The 26712-nt window shown below is 48.2% G+C and overlaps 1 protein-coding gene across 5 annotated transcripts in view; it reads right to left on the bottom strand.

Annotated features, from left to right (window-relative positions):
* Window positions 1-1649: 1649 nt before the first annotated feature.
* The window catches only part of piwil2 (piwi-like RNA-mediated gene silencing 2), a 73961-nt gene continuing 48898 nt past the window's right edge, over window positions 1650-26712 (bottom strand). For all 5 annotated transcript variants that reach the window (XM_038785474.1, XM_038785478.1, XM_038785475.1 and 2 more), the window contains exons 20-23: window positions 19362-19467; window positions 9925-10181; window positions 8806-8913; window positions 1650-3716 (exon numbers count right to left, since the gene is read on the bottom strand). In XM_038785474.1, the coding sequence (XP_038641402.1) occupies window positions 3560-3716; window positions 8806-8913; window positions 9925-10181; window positions 19362-19467 (628 nt within the window). In that variant the 3' untranslated portion in view covers window positions 1650-3559. The remainder of the gene's footprint in view (window positions 3717-8805; window positions 8914-9924; window positions 10182-19361; window positions 19468-26712) is intronic.

Raw genomic sequence — 26712 nt, 5'->3', positions numbered from 1 at the left:
AAATGGGCAGAACCCTGCCCTACAATTATGACAGTGATCTAGCAGTAGCATTGTAACAGTGAGATTCCTCTTCTACACGGCTTACTCAGAGTGTGAGAATGTGAGATAGTGTGAGAGAGAGAAGGCACGAAACAGAGCAACTCCACATTCAATGCTTGGATATCACCAATGAAGTACACTCAATCCCAGCTAGCTTGGCAGTGATGGATGAGTCTCCTCAACAACTCTTAACACTGCACTCACTTCATGACTGCGAACTCCGCATGTTGCTCCGCAAGGTGTTTTGCACCGACATCGTGAATACAGTGTAAATGCAATCTGAACCTGAAGTCGGGATTTAACTTGAGCCAGGGCTGGAGATAAAAGGCTCCCTGGCTGAGACAGTCTTGGCTTCAGAGTAATTTTGACAATCCAGAGGTTTACTCCCTGTGTGATACTGAAGTTTGCCCATTGATATTAAGCTGGTTGTGTGGAATGATCACGTGAATGGAGCTTTTGACAGTCCCAGTTGATTGTAAGCCCGTGACACCAAGGGCTGGAATCTAAAGGGAGTTGGTCACTCAGGCAGGCAGCCAGTGAGGATCGCTGGTTTCAGCCGCGAAGAACACAGGCCCACCGATGGGGGCGGGAGTTGCCGAGTTGTGATGTTAGGATAAAGATTTGATGGCAGTTTTTTTCTGCCTTCAACCCACATCACACCAAACCAGGCAAGGCTTGAACGTGCACGACCGAGATCTTCTTTCAGGTGTACACCATCGCAATCAAGACAATTCAAACAAAGTATGTGTTCAAGATAGTACATGTTTCTCCTCCGTTCGCAAGATGGCTAGACGCATTTAATCTGATGGAGCAATTTAGTAATTAAATGTTGGTTGCTCATCGACGAAACAGTCAGGGTTAACCACGTTGCTGACACCATCTCAGCTAGAGGTTAGAGTGTTTCTTCAGAGGAAAGGCTGAAGAATTAAATCCTTAGCCAACCAGAATTTAGGGGATAAAGAACCACGACAGCTCGATGGATTTCAGCTACAGATTCAGGGGCAGCAGGGTAGCATGGTGGTTAGCATAAATGTTTCACAGCTCCAGGGTCCCAGGTTCGATTCCCGGCTGGGTCACTGTCTGTGTGGAGTCTGCACGTCCTCCCCCTGTGTGCGTGGGTTTCCTCCGGGTGCTCCGGTTTCCTCCCACAGTCCAAAGATGTGCGGGTTAGGTGGATTGGCTATGCTAAATTGCCCGTAGTGTCCTAATAAAAAAAGTAAGGTTAAGGGGGGGGTTGTTGGGTTACGGGTATAGGGTGGATACGTGGGTTGAGTAGGGTGATCATGGCTCGGCACAACATTGAGGGCCGAAGGGCCTGTTCTGTGCTGTACTGTTCTATGTTCTAGATCAGATCTGATCCCCCTGAATGATGAAATAGGTTGAAGGAACGGATAGCCTCCTCTTCTTCCTCTGTTCCACCCTATGGATTTGAGCTACTCATCAGAACCACTTATCTCATTACAGACCAACATCTGCTGAAAAAGTGACAGGTTCACGTTGGAAGTGTTAGGAAATAAAACGCAAACAAAATTATTTCAACTGGCCTGCTATAGCCCAGCACACAAATCCCAAGTCCTGTGGGATAGAACAATTCAAGTGACCAACTGATGTGCGTTAAGAAAAACTCTCCCTTTATTTTTGATAATTTACAGAGGTGATCTTCATTTGGTACCACTTGGCATCAAGATTGGATTAAACAAGCCTACTGTTCTTAGAAATCTCAGTCAGCAATAGGAGGAGGAGCTCGCTCCTCCAACATCATTCAAGATCTGGAGACCAGACGCCAAAATAACAAAGCTGTAAATAATGCACAACGTAACAGGTTATAATCAGACAGAGCTTTGTCACAGATTAAAATCCTGGAGTTCCCTACCTCACAGCATTGTGGGAGTTAATACACCACACACACACTGCAGCGATTGAGGAAGGCAGCGCAGCACCAGCTCCTCAAAGGGCAACCCGGGAATGGGCAATAATAAATGCTCGCCTTGCCAATGTCGTCCAGATCCGAAGATGCCTCCTTCAGGGGGTGTGACCATTAAAATGTAAATATCTTTCAAAGAAAGACAATTCTTCACTATTAAAAGACAATTTCAATGCAAATACAATTAGCTTATGACAAAAGGACAGGCAAATCAAGAGGAAGATCAAACAACAGTACTGGGGGGAAAAGGAAACATTTGTTGCTGCCCTAGTTAGTGAGGAGTTTTCGGGCAGCAGCAATCACTTAATATGAACAAAAAGGTGAAGCAAACCGCTTTATCCAGCTCCCTCCAAACACATTAACATCTTAGTTAGCTTTTTAACCAAGAACAGAAGATCTAATTCGGCCCAAAGAGCCAGTCTCTTTCACACTGAATAGGCCGCAACAAATATATCCCCTTGCAATGAAATTAAAGAGAAACAAGTAGACCTTGTTTGGAGTTGAACACTGACTCACTGAATTCCTTCAAGCAAGAGCTGGGGTGGAGATTATCTTGCACAAGAGGTGGGTAGTGTATAACATTAATCCGGGCAGACTGATCTCAACTAGTTTCAATCACTAATTGAGATTGGAGAATAATTTTCTAGATTTCCTTCCCTCAGTGTTGTTGGATTTTTACTTGTTCTTTTGTCTCTCTCGGAGATCCCATGACTTCCAGGTTTTGGGGATTGCCCCCATCAAGGTGCATGGAGAATTGCAGTGATGTCAGACAGTCCGGATGTATGAGTGGATCCCTTTTCCTGCCTGCCTTTGTTTGTATGGAAGCACCCAGCTGGTCAGGCAGCGTCTACAGAGAGGAAGGTAGTCCTGAAATGTGGACTCTCTCTCCACAGATGCTGCCAGATGCAACAATTATTTCCATTTTCTTCCTGTGGCCTAATCATCTATTCCCATTGCTATATTCCTCAGTGCAAGAGTTCTCAACGGCTAAAATAATATCCGACCTAATCGAGATGAAGGTTTGCGGTCCTGGACACTGTGGACCGTCAGACGGATTGGATGACCACAGTGAACAAAGACAGCCCTTTGATTTTGCGATTCCTCTTTCGACAAGACCCTGACCAAAGTGACTCCGTTATTCCTTCCCTCCCGAAATCTAAGCAAATGGTCAAGTCCACGGAACGTTCCAGGTGAGTCAAACTTTGTGTTAAACCCAAGAAGCAAATCTGTTGCATAGTGGAGGAGGGATGTGTCATTGGCAGCACTTACTTCAACCGGTGAAATGAAAACACTGAATAAACACACAAACCAATTCAGCCCCAGCCATTATTTGTTTGGTTTGTTTCACCAGCTCATTTCATCATTGCGTCTTAACCATGTGTCACTTTGTAAACAAAAAAAAAGGTTCAGAGAGAATTCCTCTGCAGTTCGAATGAGCAAACAAAGTCTATGGGGAAACAATCCTCTGTCCCACCCTGAACGGGGCTCCCATTTGGAGAAGGCGTCCCCGGCACGTCCACTGCCCCACCCGCCTCACCACTGTCCCAACAGTTTTCCCACTTTTGTTTTCCCCACACAAAAGGTGTGATGGCGGCTTCACAGGTAGAACAGCAGCTCGGAGAGCACGGCGGCCGGCTCCTGGTGCAGGGACTGGCCGCATAGGAAGGCCAGTTTGTGGGCGTACTTGCAGGGCGCTGGCACACGGATCGTGCCCGACCAGTTCCAGTACAGGTGGCACAGCTTGAAGGTGAGCCTGCAAAAATAATAAACACAGCAGGGTTTCCATTGGGAATAAGTGGATAACAGCACCCAGCATGCATAAGCCCATAAGGGAAAATAAAAGACTTGCATTTATATATCACCTTTCACATCCTCAAGACCTCTCAAAGTGCTCTCCAGCAAATGAAATACTTTTTAAGAGTCACTGTTGTCGTGTAGAAAGTTTGGCAGCCAATTTGTGCACAGCAAACATCCAAAAAGACTGAGCAAGACGAGCTGTGTTTTTACAAAATGTTTGAGGGATAAATGTTGGGCAAAGCAGCGGGGAGAACTCTCCAGCTCTTCTTCCAATGATGCTGTGATTTTTAACATATCCCTCGAAAGGGCCTTGGTTTGACGTCTCGTCTGAATAATGGTACATCCGACATTACAACACTGCCCAGCTGACGGTCTGGATTATGTCCTCGAGTCTCGGGAGTGGGTCTTGAGCTTCCACGAGCTGACTCAGACGCACTGAGTCATGGCTGCACTTCTGCTGCAGCTGTACACAGCTCAGAGAAAATCAAAATAAATGGTTTGCAATGCAAGCCAACCCCAACACTTAGGTCAGTCGTGGCTCAGTGGATTGCGCACACCCCTCTGAGTCGCAAATTGTGGTTTTAACTCCCATTCCAGTGACTGAGCAGATCATCTGGTATCACAACCCCGGGCAATGCTGAGAGTGTACGGCAGCGTTAAAGATGCTGCCTTTTGGACAAGTCGCTAAACCAAAGCCCCAGGGGTGGCGCGGTAGTGCAGTGGTTACTGGGATAGGGTGGAGGTGTGGGCTTGGCTGGGGTACTCTTTCCAAGAGCAGGTGCTGACTCAATCGGCCGAGGGCCTCCTTATGCCCTGTAAATTCTATCTATGAATTAGCGAACCTACATTTGCATTCCGCTGCTAACCACTGCATGGCACCGAATTTCCGGGTTCAATCCCATCCCCAGGTCACTGTCAGTGTGGCGTTTGCCCATTCTCCCAGTGTCTGCGTGGGTTTCACCACCTCAACCCAAAAAAGATGTGGATAGGTGAATTGACCGCACTAAATTGCCCCTCAATTGGGAAAAAACAGAATTGGGACTGTAAAATTTAAAAAAAAAAACCCAAGGTCCCAGCTACTTGCTGAGGTGGGTGTAAAAGATCCTGTGGAAAAGCAGAGGATTTCTCCTGCATTTTGTCAATTAGCCCTCGACCAACAACACCAAAATGGATTGTCTAGTCGCTATCACGTTGCTATTTGTTTCCAAATGAATTGCAATATATGGCAACAAACACCGACTTTAGAAGCTGTTGGAGATCCTGAGGATGTTAAAGACTGCGTCCGTATCCAAACTTACTCTCAACTTGGAATGTGGATTTTCCTTCATTACTTGTGCCTGGGAAACCGGACAAGCATTTAGGGATAAAATACTGGATAAAATGCAGCGATTCCTGGTCAAAATATTCTCAGAAGATGAAGGGCAGATGGGGCTTCAGTACAGCTGAATTGCAAATAGATACGCTCCCCTGCAAGCTGGTGTGGATGTGTCTGTGTGGAGTATACACGTTCTCCCCGTGTCTGCGTGGGTTTCCTCCGGGCGCTCCGGTTTCCTCCCACAGTCACAAAGATGTGCAGGTTAGGTGGATTGGCCATGATAAATTGCCCTTAAGTGTCCAAAAAGGTTAGGTGGGGTTATTGGGATACGGTGCAAGTGTGGGCTTGGCTGGGGTACTCTTTCCAAGAGCAGGTGCTGACTCAATCGGCCGAGGGCCTCCGTATGCCCTGTAAATTCTATCTATGAATTAGCGAACCTACATTTGCATTCCGCTGTTTGTATAAAACTTTACATAACAAACACACCATTTTCACAAAACTCAGGTCAATAAAGCCTGTGTAGCCATGTGAGATGGCCACCTGCAAAGGATCATGGGAATTACAGCCAACCCAGGACTCAGATACAGAGCTTCTGTGTATTTGAAAGGCAAGTAGCTCGACCTGATCGAAACCCCCGCTTGTTTGCATTTTACTGGCCCATTCCCCAGAACAACAGGACTCCAATCAAGAAACCTGTACAGCCAGACTGATTGGCGCTACTCCCTTTACTCAGAGTCTCTGTACTTTAAAAATTTGCTTTTCTTCTCTCTCAAAATGGTATTTTTTTTTTTATAAAAGGGAGTCGCACATGGTGACAATCATAATGGGTAACTGGAGTGAGAGAAAGACAAATAAAATGAGATATTAACCGAAGATAATAACAGATACTATGCTTGCACCCACAGGATTACCCGGAAAACAGAAAACACAGGATGAAGCAAGGATTGCTGACATGCGTTTTGATCATCGCTTGACTTCTGCAACTGCGCGCGTAACGGACTATTTTAATGTACTACCACACCAGTCCCGAACACTACCACACAACATGACAACCCTAGCCTGGATACCACACCACACACAAAGACAGACACCGAAACCCCCACTTGGTGCCAAAATATTGCCAAATCGTACCCCCTTTCATACACAGTAGAGGCCCTTCTTGTAACTGCAATAATCTGCAATGTCATTCAGACACTTCGACTCCGTAAACGGCGAGCAAAAGCTCCCGGTCCCCGATATATACATTTCGAGCCCCCTTTTGGGGCATTCAACAAAACTGAATTACCTGCTGCTAAGAATTAAAACCATGTGTCTCTGTAATTTTACCAGATTAAGTAGAAATTTTTAAAAATATAAATTTAAGAGTACCCAATTCATTTTTCCCAATTAAGGAGCAATTTAGCGTGGTCAATCCACCTACCCTGCACATCTTTTTGGTTGTGGGGGCGAAACCCACGCAAATACGGGGAAAATGTGAAATTTGTGAAACCCACGCAAATACGGGGAAAAAATGGGAAAATGGACAGTGACCCAGAGCCGGGATTGAACCTGGGACCTCGGTGCTGTGAGGCAGCAGTGCTAACCACTGCACCACCGTGCTGCCAGAGATGAAGTAGAAATGTGATGTTGCTGTTTAAATTTTCTGTACTGTTCATAAGTTACATAAATTCTTTTTGATGTTCGCCAGCAGCATGAGAGTAGCTTAGATAGTGTTAGTTAGTAATCAACCGTACGGATAAGTTAAATGTTGAATAGTGAAATGTTTTATAGTGACCCGTTAGAAATTAGTAATTTGTGATGTGTTTACTAGAGTTAGGTAAATGCCCCAAAATATAGGACAGAGTAGTATAGAACCTGTCCTTGACCAAAGGTGACCGGCCCACCAAGGATGATAAGGGATCAACAGTGTGATCCACCACGCTTCACGTTCAGGATCAAGAGGATTGGATGTAGCCATCTGAGATGGCCACCTGCAAAGGACAATGGGAATTATGACCAACCCAGGACTCAGGCAGATACAGAGCTTTTGTATATTTGAAACACAGGTAGCTAGACCTGATCGAAACCCCCGCTTGTTTGTATTTTAATGTCCCGTACCCTAGAAGAGTAGGACTCCAATCAAGAAACCTGTACAGCCAGGCTGATCGGCGCCACTCCCTTTACTCAGAGAGCCTAACCGCCAAGGTCAATAACCGTGAAGGACCCGCCCAACCACAAGGCACCCGCCCCTTTATTGGCCAAAATCAAAGGCAGTGATCAGAGCCCTGTCGAACTATTGGGTCCAAGATCAAGGACCGCCACAAAGAGCGGGATAAAAAGGGACACAGCCATGTGTTCTGCCTCTTTTGGAACCGGCCTGTGCCAGCCCCTTCTGGATCCAGCCCATGTCAGCCAATTGTAGCGTAACGACCAGACAGCCAAGTTCAAGACCAACGATCGCTACCTGACGGATGAGCCCAGCAAAGACAGAGCCACTTCTTCAAACCATCCACGTGAGATCAAGATAAAGGCCTTATCCATCTGCACAGCACCGGTCGCCCTGAAGTTAAGTATAGGTTATTGGAGCTGATAGGTGTAGTTTAACTTGTAGTATATCGTGCTTGCATGTCAAAGTAACCCTTGTATGTAAATAAATCATCTTTGAATTGACTAACTGGTTGTCTGGTCATTTGACCGATACATGGGAAAGCCTTGTGGTTCAGTAAGAGAAATAGAAACACCCACAGTATTGGCGACGCTGTTGGGATAGAACATATCATAAAAAGAGCCTCATATTGGCGACTCTAAAGAGCAACATTATTGGTGATGTTGGTGGGATAGTATTCTGATTGGCAACACCGGACTCCCCTTTTCTTTCACTTCTCCCATTTTAACTCACCCCAACAGCCTGGTCAGAAAAAATGCTTTCAATTACGTCATTTCAGTTTGCGAATTAACCAGACAAGGATAAAAGATAAATGTGACATGTACAACTTTAGAAAGGAGACGGGATGTGTAAATATTTTATACCTTCCTCGAATTGTTTACTACGGTTTGTGGTGTGATTCAATTACGCAAGGTCTTCCAACCCAATTCACTCAGACTACTTGTGAGCTTCATTCTCTGCACAAAGTCACCATAGTCCCAGATGGCAAGATATAGGAGCAGAATCAGGCCACTCGGCCCATCGAGTCCGCTCCGCCATTCAATCATGGCTGATATTTTTCTCATCCCCATTTTCCTGCCTTCTCCCCATAACCCCTGATCCCCTAATTGATCAAGAACCTATCTATCTCTGTCTAAAGACACTCAAGTGATTTCGCCTCCACAGCCTTCTGTGACATAGAATTCCACAGATTCACCAGCTGAAGAAATTCCTCCTCATCTCTGTTTTAAAGAATTGTCCCTTTAGTCTGAGGCTGTCCTTATTCGTTGACCACAGGCTGCTTTCCCCTTTGAGGGGTTGAGCTGATTGGTGGTGATTTAACATGTGGATCACCACACCTCGGGCGAAGAGCAGGGCGAGAAGACGGGGCCTTTCTGAATAGCCTCAGCCAGTCTGGGAATTGAATCCGCGCTGCTGGCCTTGCTCTGCATTACGAACCAGCTCTCTGCATAACCAGAGTTCTGAAGCACAGGATGAGATAGCCCGTACATAAATTTACAAATCTCACCTCCCCAATCTTTTCTTTGTAAAATGCAAAACTTTTTTTAATGCTTTCTATGCCATGCTCTGTCCTGCCCGCCTTACCTCTGCATGTGGTCCGGACTAAGCTTCAGACTGTTGAATACACAGATGTAGTGCGTTGGGATTCCACAACCTTGTCGAACGGTATGGGCCAAAAGGAAGAAGTCGGTCCTTCAAAACAGAAAAAGCACAATGAGCGTTGAAAGGAACTAATCTCACAAATGCGCTGTTTCATACACAATGGCACCGGTCGGGCAGTGTGGTGAATGTACATCATGTAATTCACACTGTACAGCATTGTGTCCCTGTGGGCTCTGTCTGTGAGCCGTTGCGCGGCTCTGCCCACAGGGGGAGATGAGGAGCTTGTACAGGGCTCCAACCTCGGCTCCGCCCATGGCCCCTCCCACTACCGGAAGTATAAAGTGCTGCCACTTTGTGAGCCTGCCCTCAGTTCTTCTGGTCGCAGGCAGGCTCAGTTGTAAGCCTATTAAAACCACAGTTTACTTCCTATCGTGTCTCGAGTGAATTGATGGTCACATCGGGCAGTGAACAATGCAAATAGCACAAGAGTACAAAGGACAGATAGTGTGCCCAATTTAAGGTAGGGGAAACTTTCAGCTGCTGCTTAAGTTACTTAAACAGTTCTGAGACTAGGAACAGAGGGAGGACAAACTAGGCCAAACAAAGAGGACATCAACATATCAGACTTGTACCCCAGCAACACACTCTGGACAAGAAGGCTAGCAAAAAGCAGGGTCCGAGATAACGGTTTAGTAGGTTAACGGAATGAAGTTTTGGATTCATATCCTATTTTTTGATGCTTCTTAGGAATGGATACTGCCAGATACAGCCTGAAATGGAAAGGTTATTGCTGCAGAACACCAGGTTTCTCCCATGGCACAATGTACAGGGGCCTTGTTTTACCACATCAGTGTTCGAGAGTGAGCATTTTCTGTGAAAGCAATGCTCATTTTTAATGCCTGTGCTTCACTTTCCAGAGCTGTGCCTCTTGCATCATACACGGTGCATTATCAGACCAGAGGGTAGCTCTCACATCAAGCCAGACAGCGGCTACCAGGGCTCCATCAACACAAATCTAGAACAGCTGCAAGAAGACGGCCCTGGGTTAACGGTACTTTGAAACATTGATGCTCAGTCTGTTGACTCGTGACCGCAACTCACCATTCCTTGTTGGTGACAGTGTGGTCCATCACAGTTCCAGGAGGTGGCACCTCGAGCCTGCCCGATCCTGCCTGTGCGTACAAATTGGTGCTGATCCTCTTCTGTACCACAATCACCATCATCTTAGGGTGATAATCGCTGAACACCTCAAAGCACTTCAACAGCTGAGGAAGTTCGTAGTCTGTCACCGTATTCAGCTGGCTATCAGACACTCCATCCCGGTACACGGCAATCTTCTCAGGGAGACAGTGGTTTATCTGCACAGAAGGGTGAAGGTACTGTGTCAGTGAAAGCTTGGCAAAATATGTCAGACCCCAGCCACTCTCTGCTCATTGCAGCCAGTCAAGGCCACTGCCACCAGTCAAACTACACTCGCCCAGTTCAAATCAGGGCTACTATCTCCATAATGTCTTTTCCTATGTTCAACATGAGAAGGATAGAACTCAAAATAAGGGACAAGATGAAAGAGAGAAACTGTCTGCTGGAAGGAGGGGGACTGCAGAGTTGGTGCCTTCTACCCCTGCCCATTCTAAGTAGATGCCTTGTATCCATGCCCATTGTAAATGTAGGGAAGGATAATTGATCAGCAATACTGTTAAAGGTGCCACTTACACCCCTGTAATATTCCACAACTATTTCCTGTCAATCTTCTGTCACCGGGACTATTCCCGTCATGTCAGGACAGCACTGACTGCCTTCCTTTCTGACAGAGAAAAAGAGAGCCTTCTGTCTTCACAAAGGAAGACATTGAATAATGCGCCGGACCTTCTGAGCAGCAAAGATTTTAGTGAGGAGCTGAAGGAAATTAGTATTAGTAAAGAAATGGGTTTGGGGAAATTAATGGGATTAAAAAACAAAAACAAAGACAAAGAAAATTACAGCACAGGAACAGGCCCTTCGGCCCTCCCAGCCTGCGCCGATCCCGATCCTTCATCTAAACCTGTTGCCTATTTTCCAAGGATCTACTTCCCTCTGTTCCCCACCCGTTCATATATCTGTCTAGATCAGGGGTGGGCAAACTACGGCCCGCGGGCTGCATGCGGCCCGCCAAAGGTCTTTATGCGGCCCACCAAGTCATTAAAAAAAAAAAAATTTTTTTTTTTTTAAATTTAAAAAAAAATTCTCTTTTTTTAAGGTTAATGGGGGGGGGGGGGCTGTTGGGTTACTTACTGGTATAGGGTGGATACGTTGACTTGAGTAGGGTGATCATTGCTCGGCACAACATCGAGGGCCGAAGGGCCTGTTCTGTGCTGTTCTATGTTCTGTGTTCTATATGAGGCACCCAGAATCATAACCGGGTGAAGTAATTATTTTACTTAATATACTATGCGGCCCTTTAAAATTGTGAATTTCTGAACGTGGCCCTTGCACGGAAAAGTTTGCCCACCCCTGGTCTAGATGCATCTGAAATGATGCTATCGTGCCCGCCTCGACCACCTCCGCTGGTAAAGCGTTCCAGACACCCACCACCCTCTGCGTAAAAAACTTTCCACGCACATCTCCCTTAAACTTTCCCCCTCTCACCTTGAAATCGTGACCCCTTGTAATTGACACCCCCACTCTTGGAAAAAGCTTGTTGCTATCCACCCTGTCCATACCTCTCATAATTTTGTAGACCTCAATCAGGTCCCCCCTCAACCTCCGTCTTTCCAACAAAAACAATCCTAATCTACTCAACCTTTCTTCATAGCTAGCACCCTCCATACCAGGCAACATCCTGGTGAACCTCCTCTGCACCCTCTCCAAGGCATCCACACCCTTCTGGTAATGTGGCAACCAGAACTGCACGCAGTATTCCAAATGTGGCCTAACCAAAGTCCTATACAAATGTAACATGACCTGCCGACTCTTGTACTCAATACCCCGTCCGATGAAGGCAAGCGTGCTGTTTGCCTTCTTGACCACTCTATCAACCTGCGTTGCCACCTTCAGGGTCCAATGGACCTGAACTCCCAGATCTCTCTGCACATCAATTTTCCCTAGGACTCTTCCATTGACCATATAGTCCGCTCTTGAATTAGATCTTCCAAAATGCATCACCTCACATTTGCCTGGATTGAACTCCATACATGAAGATGGACAAATCCCCAGGGCCTGATAATCTTCATCCCAGAGTACTTAAGGAAGGGGCACAAGATATAGTAGATCCAGTGGTGGTCATTTTCCAAAATTATTTGGACTCTGGAATGGTTCCTATAGATTGAAGGGTAACAAATGCAACTCCACAATTCAAAAAGGGAGGTAGAGATAAGACAGGGAACTACGGACCAGTGAGCCTAAGATCGGTAGTGCAGAAGTTTCTAAACGTCCATTATCAAGGATTTCACAGCACAGCATTTGGAAAGCAGTCGTGCAATCAGCCAAAGTCAGCATGGATTTATGCAAAGAAAATCATGCTTGACAAATCTATTAGAATTCTTTAAAGGTGTAACTAACAGAGTTAACCAGAAAGATTCAGACCTTCAGAAGGCTTTCGACAAGGTCTCAAATAGCAGATTAATATGTAAAGTTAAAGTGCACAGGATTGTGGGTAGTGTCTTGAGATGGATAGAAAGCTGGTCCGCAGACAGGAAGCAAAAAGTTGGAATAAATGGGTCTTTTTCTGATTGGCAGGCAGTGACTAGTGGGTACCGCAGATATCTGTGCTGGGACCCCAACTGTTCACATTATATATGAAAATATATTAACGAGGGAACTAAATATATCATCTCCAAATTTGCAGATACAAAGTTGGATGGGAGGGTGAGCTGTGAGGAGGATGCAGAGATGCTTCAGTGGGATTTGGACAGGCTGGGTGAGTGGGCTCGTGCATGGCAGACACAGTATAATGTGGATAAATGTGAGGTTATCCACTTCCGTAGCAAAAATAGGAAGTCAGATTATTATTTGAAGGTGTAAATTGAGAGAGGGGGATACTCAGCGAGACTTTGGTGTTCTATTGCATCAGTCGCTGAAAGTAAGCGCACAGGCAGTAAAAAAAAAAGGCAAATGGTACATTGGTATTCATCAGGAGAGGATTTGAGTACAGGAATAGGGATGTTTTACTACAATTTTATAGGGCATTGGTGAGGTCACACCTGGAGTATTGTGTGCAGTTTTGGTATCCTTATCTGAGGAAGGATGTTCTTGCGATGGAGGGAGTGCAGTGAAGGTTAACCAGGCTGATTCTTGGGATGGTGGGGCTGTCATATGAGGAGAGACTAAATTGGTTCGGATTATATTCATTGGAGTTTAGAAGAGTGAGAGGGGATCGCATAGAAACTTACAAAATTCTAACAGGACTATACAGGGTAGATTCAGATGGTCATAGTTTGAGGATAAGGGATAAACCTTTTAGGACTGAGGTTAGGAGGAATTTATTCATCCACTGTGGATCTTTGGAATCCATTATCACAAAAAGTAGTTTTTTAAAAAATAATTTTTACAAAATCTAAACACCACAACAATATTAACAAAACAACCTCGGTAAAAACCCAAGAACAAACAAAAGGGAAAGAGATAACACCCGCCACATCCCACAAACCCACCGAACCAACCCCCCCCCCCCCCCCCCCCCCGCCATGCTGCTGCTGTCGGCCTATTTCCCTACCGTTCCGCCAGGAAGTCCAGGAAAGGCTGCCACCACCTAAAGAACCCCTGTACTGATCCCCTCAGGGCAAATTTCACCTTCTCCAATTTAATGAACCCCGCCATATCATTGATCCAGGCCTCCACACTTGGGGGCTCACATCCTTCCACTGGAGCAAGATCCTCCGCTGGGCTACTAGGGACGCAAAGGCCAGAACACCGGCCTCTTTCGCCTCCTGCACTCCCGGCTCCACTGCAACCCCAAAAATTGCGAGTCCCCAGCCTGGCTTGACCCTGGATCCCACCACCCTCGACACCGTCCTTGCTACCCCCTTCCAAAACTCCCCCAGCGCTGGGCACGCCCAAAACTTATGGGCATGGTTCGCTGGGCTCCCAGAGTACCTAGCCCCCGAAAAACCTACTCATCCTCGTCCCAGTCACGTGGGCCCTATGTAGCACCTTGAACTGTATGAGGCTAAGCCTCGCACAGGAAGAGGAGGAATTCACTCTCTCCAGGGCATCCGCCCACGTGCCCTCCTCAATCTCCTCACCCAGCTCCTCTTCCCATTTACCCTTCAGTTCCTCCACCGAGGCCTCGTCTACCTCCTGCATTACCCGGTATATATCCGAAATCCTCCCTCCTTCAACCCACACCCCCGAGGGCACCCTGTCCCGCACCCCACGTGAGGGCAGCAAGGGGAACTCCTCTACCTGCCGCCTGGCAAACGCCCTCACCTGCATGTACCTAAACATGTTCCCCGGGGAGCCCAAATTTCCCCTCTAACTCCCCCAATCTCGCGAACCTCCCCTCCACAAACAGGTCCCTCAACCTCCTAACCCTTACCCTGTGCCAGCCGAGAAATCCGCCATTAATGCTCCCTGGGACAAACCGATGGTTCCCCCATATCGGGGCCTCCATCGAGCCCCCCACTTCTCCCCTATGCCGTCTCCATTGCTCCCAAATTTGAGGGTAGCCACCACCACCAGGCTCGTGGTATACCTCGTTGGAGGGAGCGGCAACAGCGCCGTTACCAGTGCTTCCAGGCTCGTGCCCACAGATGACGCCACCACAATCCTCTTCCATGCTGCCCCTTCCTCCTCCATTATCCACTAACGCACCATCGCTGCGTTGGCAGCCCAATAGTACCCACAGAGGTTGGGCAGCGCCAGCTCCCCCCTATCCCTGCCCCGTTCCAGGAACACTCTTCTCACCCTCGGAGTCCCATGCGCCCACACAAATCCCGTAATACTCCTGTTGACCTTCCTAAAAAAGGCCTTCGGGATAAGGATGGGGAGGCACTGGAACAGGAACAAAAACCTCGGGAGCACCGTCATCTTAACGGATTGCACCCTCCCCGCCAGTGACAACAGTAATATATCCCACTTTTGAACTCCTCCTCCATCTGCTCCACCAACCTTGAGAGGTTGAGCTTGTGCAGGGCCCCCCCAACTCCCAGCCACCTGGACACCTAGGTACCTGAAGCTCTTCCCTGCCTGCTTCAGTGGGAGCCTACCAATCCCCTCCTCCTGATCCCCCGGGTGCACCACGAACAACTCGCTCTTGCCCAGGTTCAACTTATACCCAGAGAAACCCCCGAATTCACGAAGAATCCTCATCACCTCCGGCATCCCCCCCCACCTGGTCCGCCACATACAGCAACAGGTCGTCTGCGTACAGCGACACTCGATGCTCCTCCCCACCTCGCAACAGGCCCCTCCAGTTCCCCGACTCCCTCAATCGCCAACGCGAAGAGCAAGGGGGACAGGGGGCACCCCTGTCTCGTCCCCCGGTACAGCTGAAAGTACTCTGACCTCCTCCTATTTGTGGCTACACTCGCCATCGGGGCCTCATAGAGCAGCCTCACCCAACGGATAAACCCCTCCCCAAACCCAAACCTCTCCAACACCTCCCACAGATACTCCCACTCAACCCGATCAAAGGCCTTCTCCGCATCTAATGCCACCACTATCTCCGCCTCCCCTTCCACAGCCGGCATTATAATAACGTTGAGGAGCCTTCGTACGTTCGTATTCAACTGCCTTCCCTTCACAAACCCCGTCTGGTCCTCATGAATGACCCCCGGCACGCAATCCTCTGTTCTTGTGGCTAGGATCTTTGCCAGCAGCTTGGTGTCGACATTTAGCAGCGAAATCGGCCTATATAACCCACACTGCAGAGGGTCCTTGTCCCGCTTCAGGATCAAGGAAATCAGCGTCCGTGACATAGTTGGGGGCAAAGCCCCCCCCCCCTCCCCTTGCCTCGTTAAAGGTCCGGACCAACAGGGGGCCCAACAGGTCCACATACCTTTTATAAAATTCCGCCGGAAACCCATCTGGGCCCGGCCCCTTCCCCGACTGCATGCTCCCTTTGACCACCTCCTCCAGCTCGATCGGCGCCCCTAGTCCTTCCACCTGCTCCTCCTCCACCCTCGGAAATCGCAGCTTGTCCAAGAAGCGCCCCATTCCACCCCCCTCCACCGGGGGTTCCGACCGGTACAGTTCCCCATAAAAGTCCCTGAAGACCCCATTAACATCTACCCACCTCCGCACCACCTTCCCAGCGCTATCCACCACTCCCCCAATCTCCCTGGCCGCGTCCCGCTTTCGGAGCTGGTGTGCCAGCATCCTGCTCTCCTTCTCCCCGTATTCATACACCGCTCCCTGTGCTTTCCTCCACTGAGCTTCCGCCTTTCTGGTAGTCAATAGGTCAAATCTGGCCTGAAGGCTACGTCTGTCCCCTAGCAATCCCCCCTCCAGAGCCTCCGCATATCTCCTATCCACCCTCACCATCTCCCCTATCAGTCTCTCCCTCTCCCTCTGCTCCCCCCTCTCCCTATGGGTTCGGATGGAGATCAATTCCCCCCTCATCACTGCCTTCAATGCCTCCCAGACCGTCCCCATTCGGACCTCCCCGTTGTCGTTGGCCTCAAGGTACCTCTCGATACACCCCCGAACCCTCTCGGCCACCTCCTCGTCTGCCAGCAGCCCCACCTCCAAGCGCCAGAGCGGACGTTGGTCCCTCTCTTCCCCCAGCCCAAGGTCCACCCAGTGCGGGGCATGATCTGAAATGGCAATGGCGGAGTATTCCACATCCTCCACCCTCGACACCAACCCCCTGCTCAGGACAAAAAAAAAATCAATCCTCGAATAGGCCTTATGCACGTGAGAGAAAAAACGAGTACTCCCTGGCCCTTGGCCTCGCAAACCTCCAGGGATCCACCCCCCCATCTGGTCCATAAATCCCCTCAACACCTTAGCCGCCGCCGGCCTCCTACCCGTCCGGGACTTGGATCGATCCAATGGGGGATCCAGTACCGCGTTGAAGTCTCCCCCCCCCCCCCATGATCAGGCCCCCCACCTCCAGGTCCGGAATGCGGCCCAACATACGTTGCATAAACCCCGCATCGTCCCAATTTGGGGCGTAAACATTCACCAACACCACCTGCTCCCCCTGCAGCTTACCACTCACCATCATATACCTCCCGCCACCACATTTAACGCCTCAAACGTTACCTTCTTCCCCACCAGGATCGCCACCCCCCCGAGTCTTCTCATCCAGCCCTGAGTGAAATACTTGGCCCACCCATCCCTTCCTCAGCCGAACCTGGTCCACCACTCTCAGGTGTGTCTCTTGGAGCATGGCCACATCCGCCTTCAGGTGCGCAAACACCCGGGCCCGTTTGACCGGCCCATTCAGCCCCCTCACATTCCAGGTTGTCAGCCGGATCAGAGGGCTCCCTGCCCCCCTTCCCTGCCGATTAGCCATACCCCATCCCTTGCCCACCACCGGCCAGCGTCCCCCACTCTGCCAGTTCCCCACAGCGGCAACTCCCGCCTCCAGCACCCCCTGCATCCTCCAGCTCCTTCCTGACCGTTTCAGCAGATACTCAGTACCCCCCTCCCCCCCAGGCTAGGACCCCTCCTAGCTGCGCCCCTCCCTCCATAGCTCTCCCATGAGCCAGCTAACTTCTGCTGACCCCGGCGACTCCCGCCCTACCTCCGACTCCTCCCCACGTGGGACTACCCCTCCTTCATCGTGCCCATCTGCGGGTCCTCCTCCCCGCCGCTCTTGCACGGGAAAAGAAAACAGCTAGCAACGGCCCGCGCTTCTCAGCCCCAACTCCGCCCCCACCATCTCCCAGCGCGGGAAATCCGAGAAAAGCCCAAGCTTTCGCCCGGCCCAGCCCCGCCTCCTCTAGGGCAACTCCCATTGTCAGTCCCCCCACCAGCTCCCCGAACTCCCCGTTTACCCCCCTGCCCAAACCCGTCCACCAGACCCACACAGAAAAACCCATACAAAACATAACGACATCACCCCACCCACCCCAAGGCCAACCCACATCTTACATTAAACAGAGCAAATACAAGTACATTATTATACAACATCCCCCATCTTAGACCCTCAGTTTGAGTCCAGTTTCTCGGCCTGCACAAAGGCCCACACCTCCTCCGGGGACTCAAAATAACGGTGCCGATCCTTATAGGTGACCCACAGACGAGCCGGCTGCAACATGCCAAACTTCACGCTCCGTCTGTGGAGCACCGCCTTCGTCTGGTTGAACCCAGCCCTCCGCTTCGCCACCTCCGCACTCCAGTCCTGGAAGATCCGCACCTCCGTGTTCTCCGCTCCTTCTTGGCCCACCGGAGCACACACTCACGATCCACGAATCGATGAAACCGCACCAACACCGCCCGCGGCGGCTCGTTCTGCTTGGGCCTCCTAGCCAGAATTCTGTGGGCCCCCTCTAACTCCAGGGGCCCCTGGAAGGACCCAGCCCCCATCAGCGAGTTCAACATAACAACCACATAGGCCACCAGGTCCGACCCCTCCAGCCCCTCCGTGAGGCCCAGGATCCGCAAATTATTCCGCCTCGACCGGTTGTCCAGCTCCTCGAACCGCTCCTGCCACCTTTTATGGAGCGCCTCGTGCATCTCCACCTTCCCTGCGACGGCCTCATCCTCCCTTTCGGATGCCTGCTGCTGCAGCTCCTGGATCACGGCCCCCTGGACTGTCTGAGCCTCCATCAACTCCCTATTGGTTACCTTCAGCGACTCCAGCAGCTCTAACTTCAGCTCCTGGAAGCAGCGCAGCAGAGTCGCCTGCTGCTCCTGCGCCCACTGCCTCCACTCCTCCGCCGGCCGACATTTTTTTTTTCTTCCCCCGCTTTTCCAGGGGTGCTTCCACCGTTTTTCTTCTTACCCCACTCCTGGTCCGGACCATAGGACCGTAGGGATTGACTCCTGTCCTCTTCCCACGTCGGGATTTGCCAACAATGTTCCGTTGGGGGCCCTGAAAAGAGCCCCAAAGTCCTTTTTCAGCGGGAGCTGCCGAACGTGCATTGCCGCCACCGGAAGTGTCCCACAGAAAGTAGTTGAGCCCAAAACACGGATTTCAAGAAGGAATTGCATGTAGCTCTTGGGGCTAAAGGGATCAAGGGACATGGGGAGAAGGCGGGATCAGGGTATTGAGCTGGGTGATCAGTCATGATCACAATGAATGGCGGAGCAGGTTTGAAGGGCCGAATGGCCTCCTCCTGCTTCTATTTTCTATGTTTCTCACTCTCCTCCCATCCAAGAAGGGAGTTTTCTGCCTCATCTAAGAGTACTGGTATCACCATGTTTATTTAGAGGGAGGACAGAGAAATAAATGACAATCAGAAGCAAATTCCACACAGAAAGGCTAGCTGGGCACACTGATTCTGAACAAGGAACTGATGTTGCAAAGAGGACAGAAGCAGAGGCAGATGGAAGGAGAACCCTGTAATTGAGAATATCTTGTCCCCAAACTATTGTGTGTGAGAATCTTGGTTAAAATACATAAATACTGAAACGCATACAGAGCGTTGACTTGTCATTTCTTTCTTTACTACCTCATAATATTTCTTCAGGGATGCCACCATACAAATCTTCAAGCCGTCAATGATTTCCTGATGCGGCATCTGAAATGCCACCTTCGAGAACCACTTGGTCATTGACCTGGCAAAAGAAACACAGAATGAGACAAAAATTGCAGCCCCTTCACCTCAAGTTTTCAATCATATTCCATGCTGTTATTCGCAGTATTCTGCTGTAATCTGATTATGCAGCATCACAGTTTCCAGTTATAAGGAGACATGGTCTGGATGAAGGTCGTTTTTCCTCGTGACATCTTATGATGCAGCCTGGAACACTGCTCCAGGTCAACCCCAAACCAGGATAACCAAATAGGGTTCTCAGGTGAGCCGGAGAACAGGTTGCATAACTGGAGGAAATTAGGACCAGTGTTATTAGTGTGGAATCTAGCTGGAAATAAGGGGTTGCTGACTTGATCCAGTAACAACTTGAACTTACAGAGCGCTTTGGTGTCATAAAACAATCAGAACAAGAATTACCCTTGAATCAATGGCAGAACTCTTGCCTCTGAGTCAGCTGGTCATGGTCTCAGATCCCACTCCAGAAACTTGTAACCATAATCCAGGCTGGCATTCCACTAATAATCATCTTTATTAAGTGTCACAAGTAGGCTTACATTAACACTGCCATGAAGTTACTGTGAAAATCCCCTAGTCGCCACATTCCGGCGCCTGTTCGGGTACATGAGGGAAAATTCAGACTGGCCAATTCACCTAACAGTATGTCTTTCGGGATTAGTGGGAGGAAACTGGAGCACTCGGAGGAAACCCACGCAGACACAGACAGTGAACGAAGCCGGGAATCAAACCGGGACCCTGGCACTGTGAAGCAACAGTGCTAACTCAAGCCTGGTTAGAATTTAATACATTTCAATCAGATTGCCTCTTATCCTCAAAGTTTCGGTGAATACAGGCTAGTCGAACCAAACTCGCCTCACAGGACAGTCCCGTCAATCTCGGTATCAGCCTAATGAACTCACTCTATGGCAAGCAAAACTGCACGTAATACTCCAGATGTGGTCTCACAAAGACCCTGTATAACTGCAGTAGGGCATCCCTATATCTAAACTCAAATCCTAAACTCTTGCAATGAAGGCCAACATGTCATTTACCTTTCTGATCGTTGCTGCACCTACCTGTCTACTTTCATTTACTGGTGTACAAGGACACCCAGATCCCTTTGTACATCCACACTTCCCAATATATCACCATTCAAATAATACTCTTCCTATCAGGTTTGAATTGGATTGATTTATTGTCACGTGTACCGAGGTACAGTGAAAAGTATTGTTCCGCATAGGTTCAGACAGATCATTCCGTACATGGAAAGAAAATAGATAACGGGGCAAACAGAAAATATACAGTGTAAATACATAAACACAAGCATCGGGTGAAGCATGCAGGAGGGTAGTACAGTCCTGAGGGAGTGCTGCATTGTCACAGATAAGGTACCAGACCAAGGTCCTAACTACCCTCTCAAGTGAACATGTTCAATCCCAATGCAGTATTTTCAATTTCCATGGTTTCTTTACCAATACTTATCTCACAACATTACAAATACACGTTATCTGATCATTATCATACTTCTGACTGTGGGACCTTGCTGCATGCAAATTGCTGCTATGTTTCTCACGTTATAACTGCCCACACTTCAAAATGCCTTCTTTAGCTGCAAAGCATTTTGTGACAGGCGGGAGTTGTGAAGGGCACAATATAAAAGCATCCCTTTGGACACCCCCTTTAGGATCTGGTACACACAAGCTCCAAATTGGCCTCCTGGTCAGGCACCAAATCCTGTGAGAGCCATCCAGACGTGAACTGGATCCCGCCCTAGCTGGGCCGGATCCCAATCTGAATATTTACATAAGAACATAAGAACTAGGAGCAGGAGTAGGCCATCTGGCCCCTCGAGCCTGCTCCGCCATTCAATTAGATCATGGCTGATCTTTTGTGGACTCAGCTCCACTTTCCGGCCCGAACACCATAACCCTTAATCCCTTTATTCTTCAAAAACTATCTTTATCTTAAAAACATTTAATGAAGGAGCCTCTACTGCTTCACTGGGCAAGGAATTCCATAGATTCACAACCCTTTGGGTGAAGAAGTTCCTCCTCAACTCAGTCCTAAATCTACTTCCCCTTATTTTGAGGCTATGTCCCCTAGTTCTGCTTTCACCCGCCAGTGGAAACAACCTGCCCGCATCTATCCTATCTATTCCCTTCATAATTTTATATGTTTCTATAAGATCCCCCCTCATTCGTCTAAATTCCAACGAGTACAGTCCCAGTCTACTCAACCTCTCCTCATAATCCAACCCCTTCAGCTCTGGGATTAACCTAGTGAATCTCCTCTGCACACCCTCCAGCGCCAGTACGTCCTTTCTCAGGTAAGGAGACCAAAACTGTACACAATACTCCAGGTGTGGCCTCACTAACACCTTATACAATTGCAGCATAACCTCCCTAGTCTTAAACTCCATCCCTCTAGCAATGAAGGACAAAACTCCATTTGCCTTCTTAAACCAACTTTTTGCGACTCATACACTAGTCTCTCTGCACAGTAGCATGTTTTAATATTTTCTCATTTTTTTTTTTTTAAATTTAGATTACCCAATTATTTTTTCCAATTAAGGGGCAATTTAGCGTGGCCAATCCACCTACCTTGCACATTTTTGGGTTGTGGGGGCGAAACCCACGCAGACACGGGGAGAATGTACAAACTCCACACAGACAGTGACCCAGAGCCGGGATCGAACCTGGGACCTCAGCGCCGTGAGGCGGTTGTGCTAACCACTAGGCCACCGCGCTGCCCTATATTTTCTCATTTAAATATTTTCTCCTTTTGCTGTTATTCCGACCAAAATGGACAACCTCACATTTGTCAACATTGTATTCCATCTGCCAGACCCTAGCCCATTCACTTAACCTATCCAAATCCCTCTGCACACTTCCGGTATCCTCTGCACTTTTTGCTTTACCACTCATTTTGCTTCGTCTGCAAACTTTGACACATTGCCCTTGGTCTCCAACTCCAAATCATCTATGTAAATTGTGAACAATTGTGGGCCCAATACTGATCCCTGGGGACATCACTAGCTACTGATTGCCAACCAGAGAAACACCCATTAATCCCCACTCTTTGCTTTCTATTAATTAACCAAACCTCTATCCATGCTACTACTTTACCCTTAATGCCATGCATCTGTATCTTGTGCAGCAACCTTTTGTGTGGCACCTTGTCAAAGGCTTTCTGGAAATCCAGATATACCACATCCATTGGGTCCCCGTTATCTACTGCACTGGTAATGTCCTCAAATAATTCCACTAAATTAGTTAGGCACGACCTGCCCTTTATGAACCCATGCTGCGTCTGCTGAATGGGACAATTTCCATGCAGATGCCTCGCTATTTCTTCCTTGATGATAGATTCCAGCATCTTCCCTACTACCGAAGTTAAGCTCATTGGCCTATAATTACCAGCTTTCTGCCTACCTCCTTTTTTAAACAGTGGTGTCCCGTTTGCTAATTTCCAATTTGCCGAGCCCACCCCAGTCTAGTGAAGTTTGGTAAATTATCACTAGTGCATTTGAAATTTTCCTAGCCATCTCTTTTAGCACTCTGGGATGCATTCCATCAGGGCCAGGAGACTTGTTGACCTTTAACCCCATTAGCTTGTCCATCGCTCCCTCCTTAGTGATAACAATCATCTCAAGGTCCTCACCTGTCATAGCCTCATTTCTATCAGTCAAACTAAATGAGCCTTATGGCCAGAGAAGACACCGGTCGCACCTGGGTGACGTCTCCAGGGTGCCATTTAGTACTGTTTCATACAAACGTATCCCTTGCCAGCTGGAGAGGAGTTCTCAGAAACCTCCCCAATGTTGGAGGAGTGAGGAGAGAGAGAGCTACAGAGTGAGGGGGGGGGGGGGAATGATTGGGGTTGCCAGACAAAATGACGAAGTGGAGCCCCGATCTGCGAGGAGCCTTTCCTGCGGCCCTGCTTCTCCCTTCCAGCAGGCAATCCCTCAAAGTGCAGCCTAGGAGGGTCAAAACTCTCGGAGGCCAAACAATACATCAAAGTGCCATTGGGTGGCGGGATGTTTCTGAGCGCTGTAGACAGCTGCTAAACGTGCCCGTTCTACGAGCTTTAGCTTGAGTCAGCGAATCATCCCCTTGATTTTTATTACAGGAGTGGAGTCAAACACAAACTGCCACAAGCCAGTGGAGAAATGAAAACACCGACAGAAAGCCTGGTCAAAGAGGTCGGCTTTTAGATATTACTAAAATTCCTGGACACTCCCATCTCTGTGGGGCGGCACAGAAGCACAGTGGTTAGCACAATTGCTTCACAGCTCCAGGGTCCCAGGTTCGAATCCCCGCTGGGTCACTGTCTGTGTGGAGTCTGCACATTCTCCCCGTGTGCGCGTGGGTTTCCTCCGGTTTCCTCCCACAGTCCAAAGCTGTGCAGGTTAGGTGGATTGGCCGTGATCAATTGCCCTTAGTGTCCAAAATTGGGTGAGGTTACTGGGTTATGGGGATAGGGTGGAGGTGTGGGCTTGGGTAGGGTGCTATTTCCAAGAGCCGGTGCAGACTCGATGGGCCGAATGGCCTCCTTCTGCACTGTAAATTCTATGAAATCTATGAAACAGGTTTTACCTTTCACATGTGACTGACTGTGAGGTGCTGATATCCTCTTTAGATACGAAAATCTAAACACTCTCGAACAACATTCCTTGTTACTGAGCCATCCAGGTTTATCTGGGTGTATTACACCACGTGCTGTGGGCAGGTGACTCAGCATCACTTTCTCCAGCACAATCAGGCACGGACAACAAATGCTTTTGCCGAGCAGCGCTGTCCACGTCCAGCCTCTGCCATCGAGTCTGCACTGACTCTCCAAAAGAGCACCCCCACCCTATACCCGTAACCCAACCTCACCTAAACTTTGGATTCTAAGGGGCGATTTACATGGCCAATCCCCACCTAACCTGCAAATCTTTGGACTGTGGGAGGAAACTGGAGCACCCGGAGAAAACCCACGCAGACACGGGGAGAACATGCAGACTCCACACAGACAGACACCCGAGGTCGGAATTGAACCTGGGTCCTCAGCGCCGTGAAGCACCGTGCCGGAAGATTGATCTCCCGCAACCCACTCTCGAACAGATGTTCTCCCCCCCCCCCCCCCAACCTCAGTACATGTGACTTATCACGCCATTTGGTGAAATTCTGTAGCCGAGATGAAAACCGACCAGAAAGAATTCCAGTCTGTATGCTGGAATGCAGATAGTCAGAATCGGAGTGCGTTATGTAATTCCAGTCTGTGTGCTGGAATGCAGACAGACAGAATCGGAGTGTGTTATGTAATGTTACAATCTGATGGGCATGACTGAAAACCAGTTTGACAAACACACAAACCAGGAACAGGAGTCGGCCACTTCCACCTCGAGCCTGCTCCACCGGTAAGATCATGGCTGATCTGATTTTAATCGAAACTCGGATAACCTTTCACCCCCTTGTTTATGAACAATCTAGCTAGCTCTGCCTTAAAAGATAATCCAAAACTCTGGCCAATCAGCTTTTGTGGAAAATAATTTCAGAGTCTCGCATCCCCCAAGAAAAAGCTCACCTCGTTGTGGATTCTCCACATCCGTCCTGTCAATACCCCTCAGGTCAAAATATCTTTCAATCAAGTTATCTCTTACTTTTCAAATCTCTTCAAGTCCAACCTTCTCCAACTTTTCCTCAGAAGATAATCTTCCCATTCCTGGAATTAGTCCAGTAAACTTTCTCAGAACTGTTTCCGATGCATTTACATCTTTCCTTAATTAAGGAGACCAACACTGTACACATTATTCCAGATGTGGTCCCACCAATGACCTATACAACTGAAGCAGAACCTCCCTGTTTGTATTCCTCCTCACAATGAATGCTAACATCCAATAGCTTTGCGAATTATTTGATGCACATGAATACTAACCTTTTATAATTCATGCAATAGGACACCCAGATCCCTCTGCACCCAGAGCTCTGCAAAGTTAGATAATATGCTTCTATTTTATCTGTCCTGCCAATAGAGCATTTCACATTTTCCCACATACTCCATTTGCCAGATCTTTGCCCACTCACCTAACCTATCTATCCTTTTGTGGGCAACTTGTGTCCTCTTCTGAACCTATCTTTCTGTCGTCAGCAGATTTCGCAGCCATAGGGCAGCACAGCGACGCAGTGGTTAGCACTGCTGCCTCACGGCGCCGAGGTCCCAGGTTCGATCCCGGCTCTGGTCACGGTCACTGTCCGTGTGGAGTTTGCACATTCTCCCCGTGTTTGCGTGGGTTTCACCCCCACAACCTAAACATGTGCAGGGTAGGTGGATTGGTCATGCTAAATTGCCCCTTAATTGGAAAAAATGAATTGTGTACTCTAATTTTTTTTTTTTCTAAAGAAACAAAAGATTTAGCATCCAAATTATTTATATAAATTGTGACGAGCACAGATCCCTGCAGTAATCCACTTGTCACATCCCACTAATCAGAAAATTTATGCCTACTCTGTTTCCTGTTAACTAACCAATCTTCTATCAATGTAAATATGTTACCCCCTACACCATGACCTTTGATTTTCTGTAATAACCTTTGACAAAGCATTTTTCTCAAATACTTTCTGGAAATCTAAGTACAGTACATCCACTGGTTCCCCTTTATCCACAGGACAGGTTACTTCTGCAAAGAACTCCAATAAATTGGTTAAACATGGTTTCCCCGTCACAAAACCATGTAGATTCTACCTGATTGCCGTGAATTTATCTAAATACCCTATTAACTTCTTTAATAATAGCTTCTAACATTTTCTTGGTGAAAGACGTTCGGCTAACTGGCCTATAGTTTCCAGCATCTGTCTACCTCCCATTTTGAATAAAGGAGCTACATTTGTTATTTTCCAATGTAACTGAACTTTCACTGAATCTGGGAAATTTGGAAAATGAAAACCAACGTATCAGCTATCTCACTTGCCACTTTTTTTAAATGACACTCGGATGAAATTCCTCAGGCTCAAGGACTTTGTCAACCTGCAATTCCAACAACTTGTTACTCACCTCTTCCTGGTGATTGTAATTTTCTTGAGTTCCTCCTTCTCTTCCAATTCCTGATTTACAGCTATTTCAGGGACGCTAATTGTTTCTTCGATCGTGAAGGCCGGTGTAAAACAGCTGCTCAATTTATCTCACATCTCCTTATTTGGTATTATTAAATTCCCAGACAAATGTACAGGACCTAAGCGCGCTTTAACTCTTTTTAACTATCTGTCTACATATTTCTAGCTAGCTTTCT

The sequence above is a fragment of the Scyliorhinus canicula genome, chromosome 26 (assembly GCF_902713615.1).
Source record: "Scyliorhinus canicula chromosome 26, sScyCan1.1, whole genome shotgun sequence".
NCBI lineage: Eukaryota > Metazoa > Chordata > Chondrichthyes > Carcharhiniformes > Scyliorhinidae > Scyliorhinus > Scyliorhinus canicula.
The sequence above is the reverse complement of the archived record's forward strand: the minus strand, read 5'-3'. Positions and strand labels throughout refer to the sequence as shown.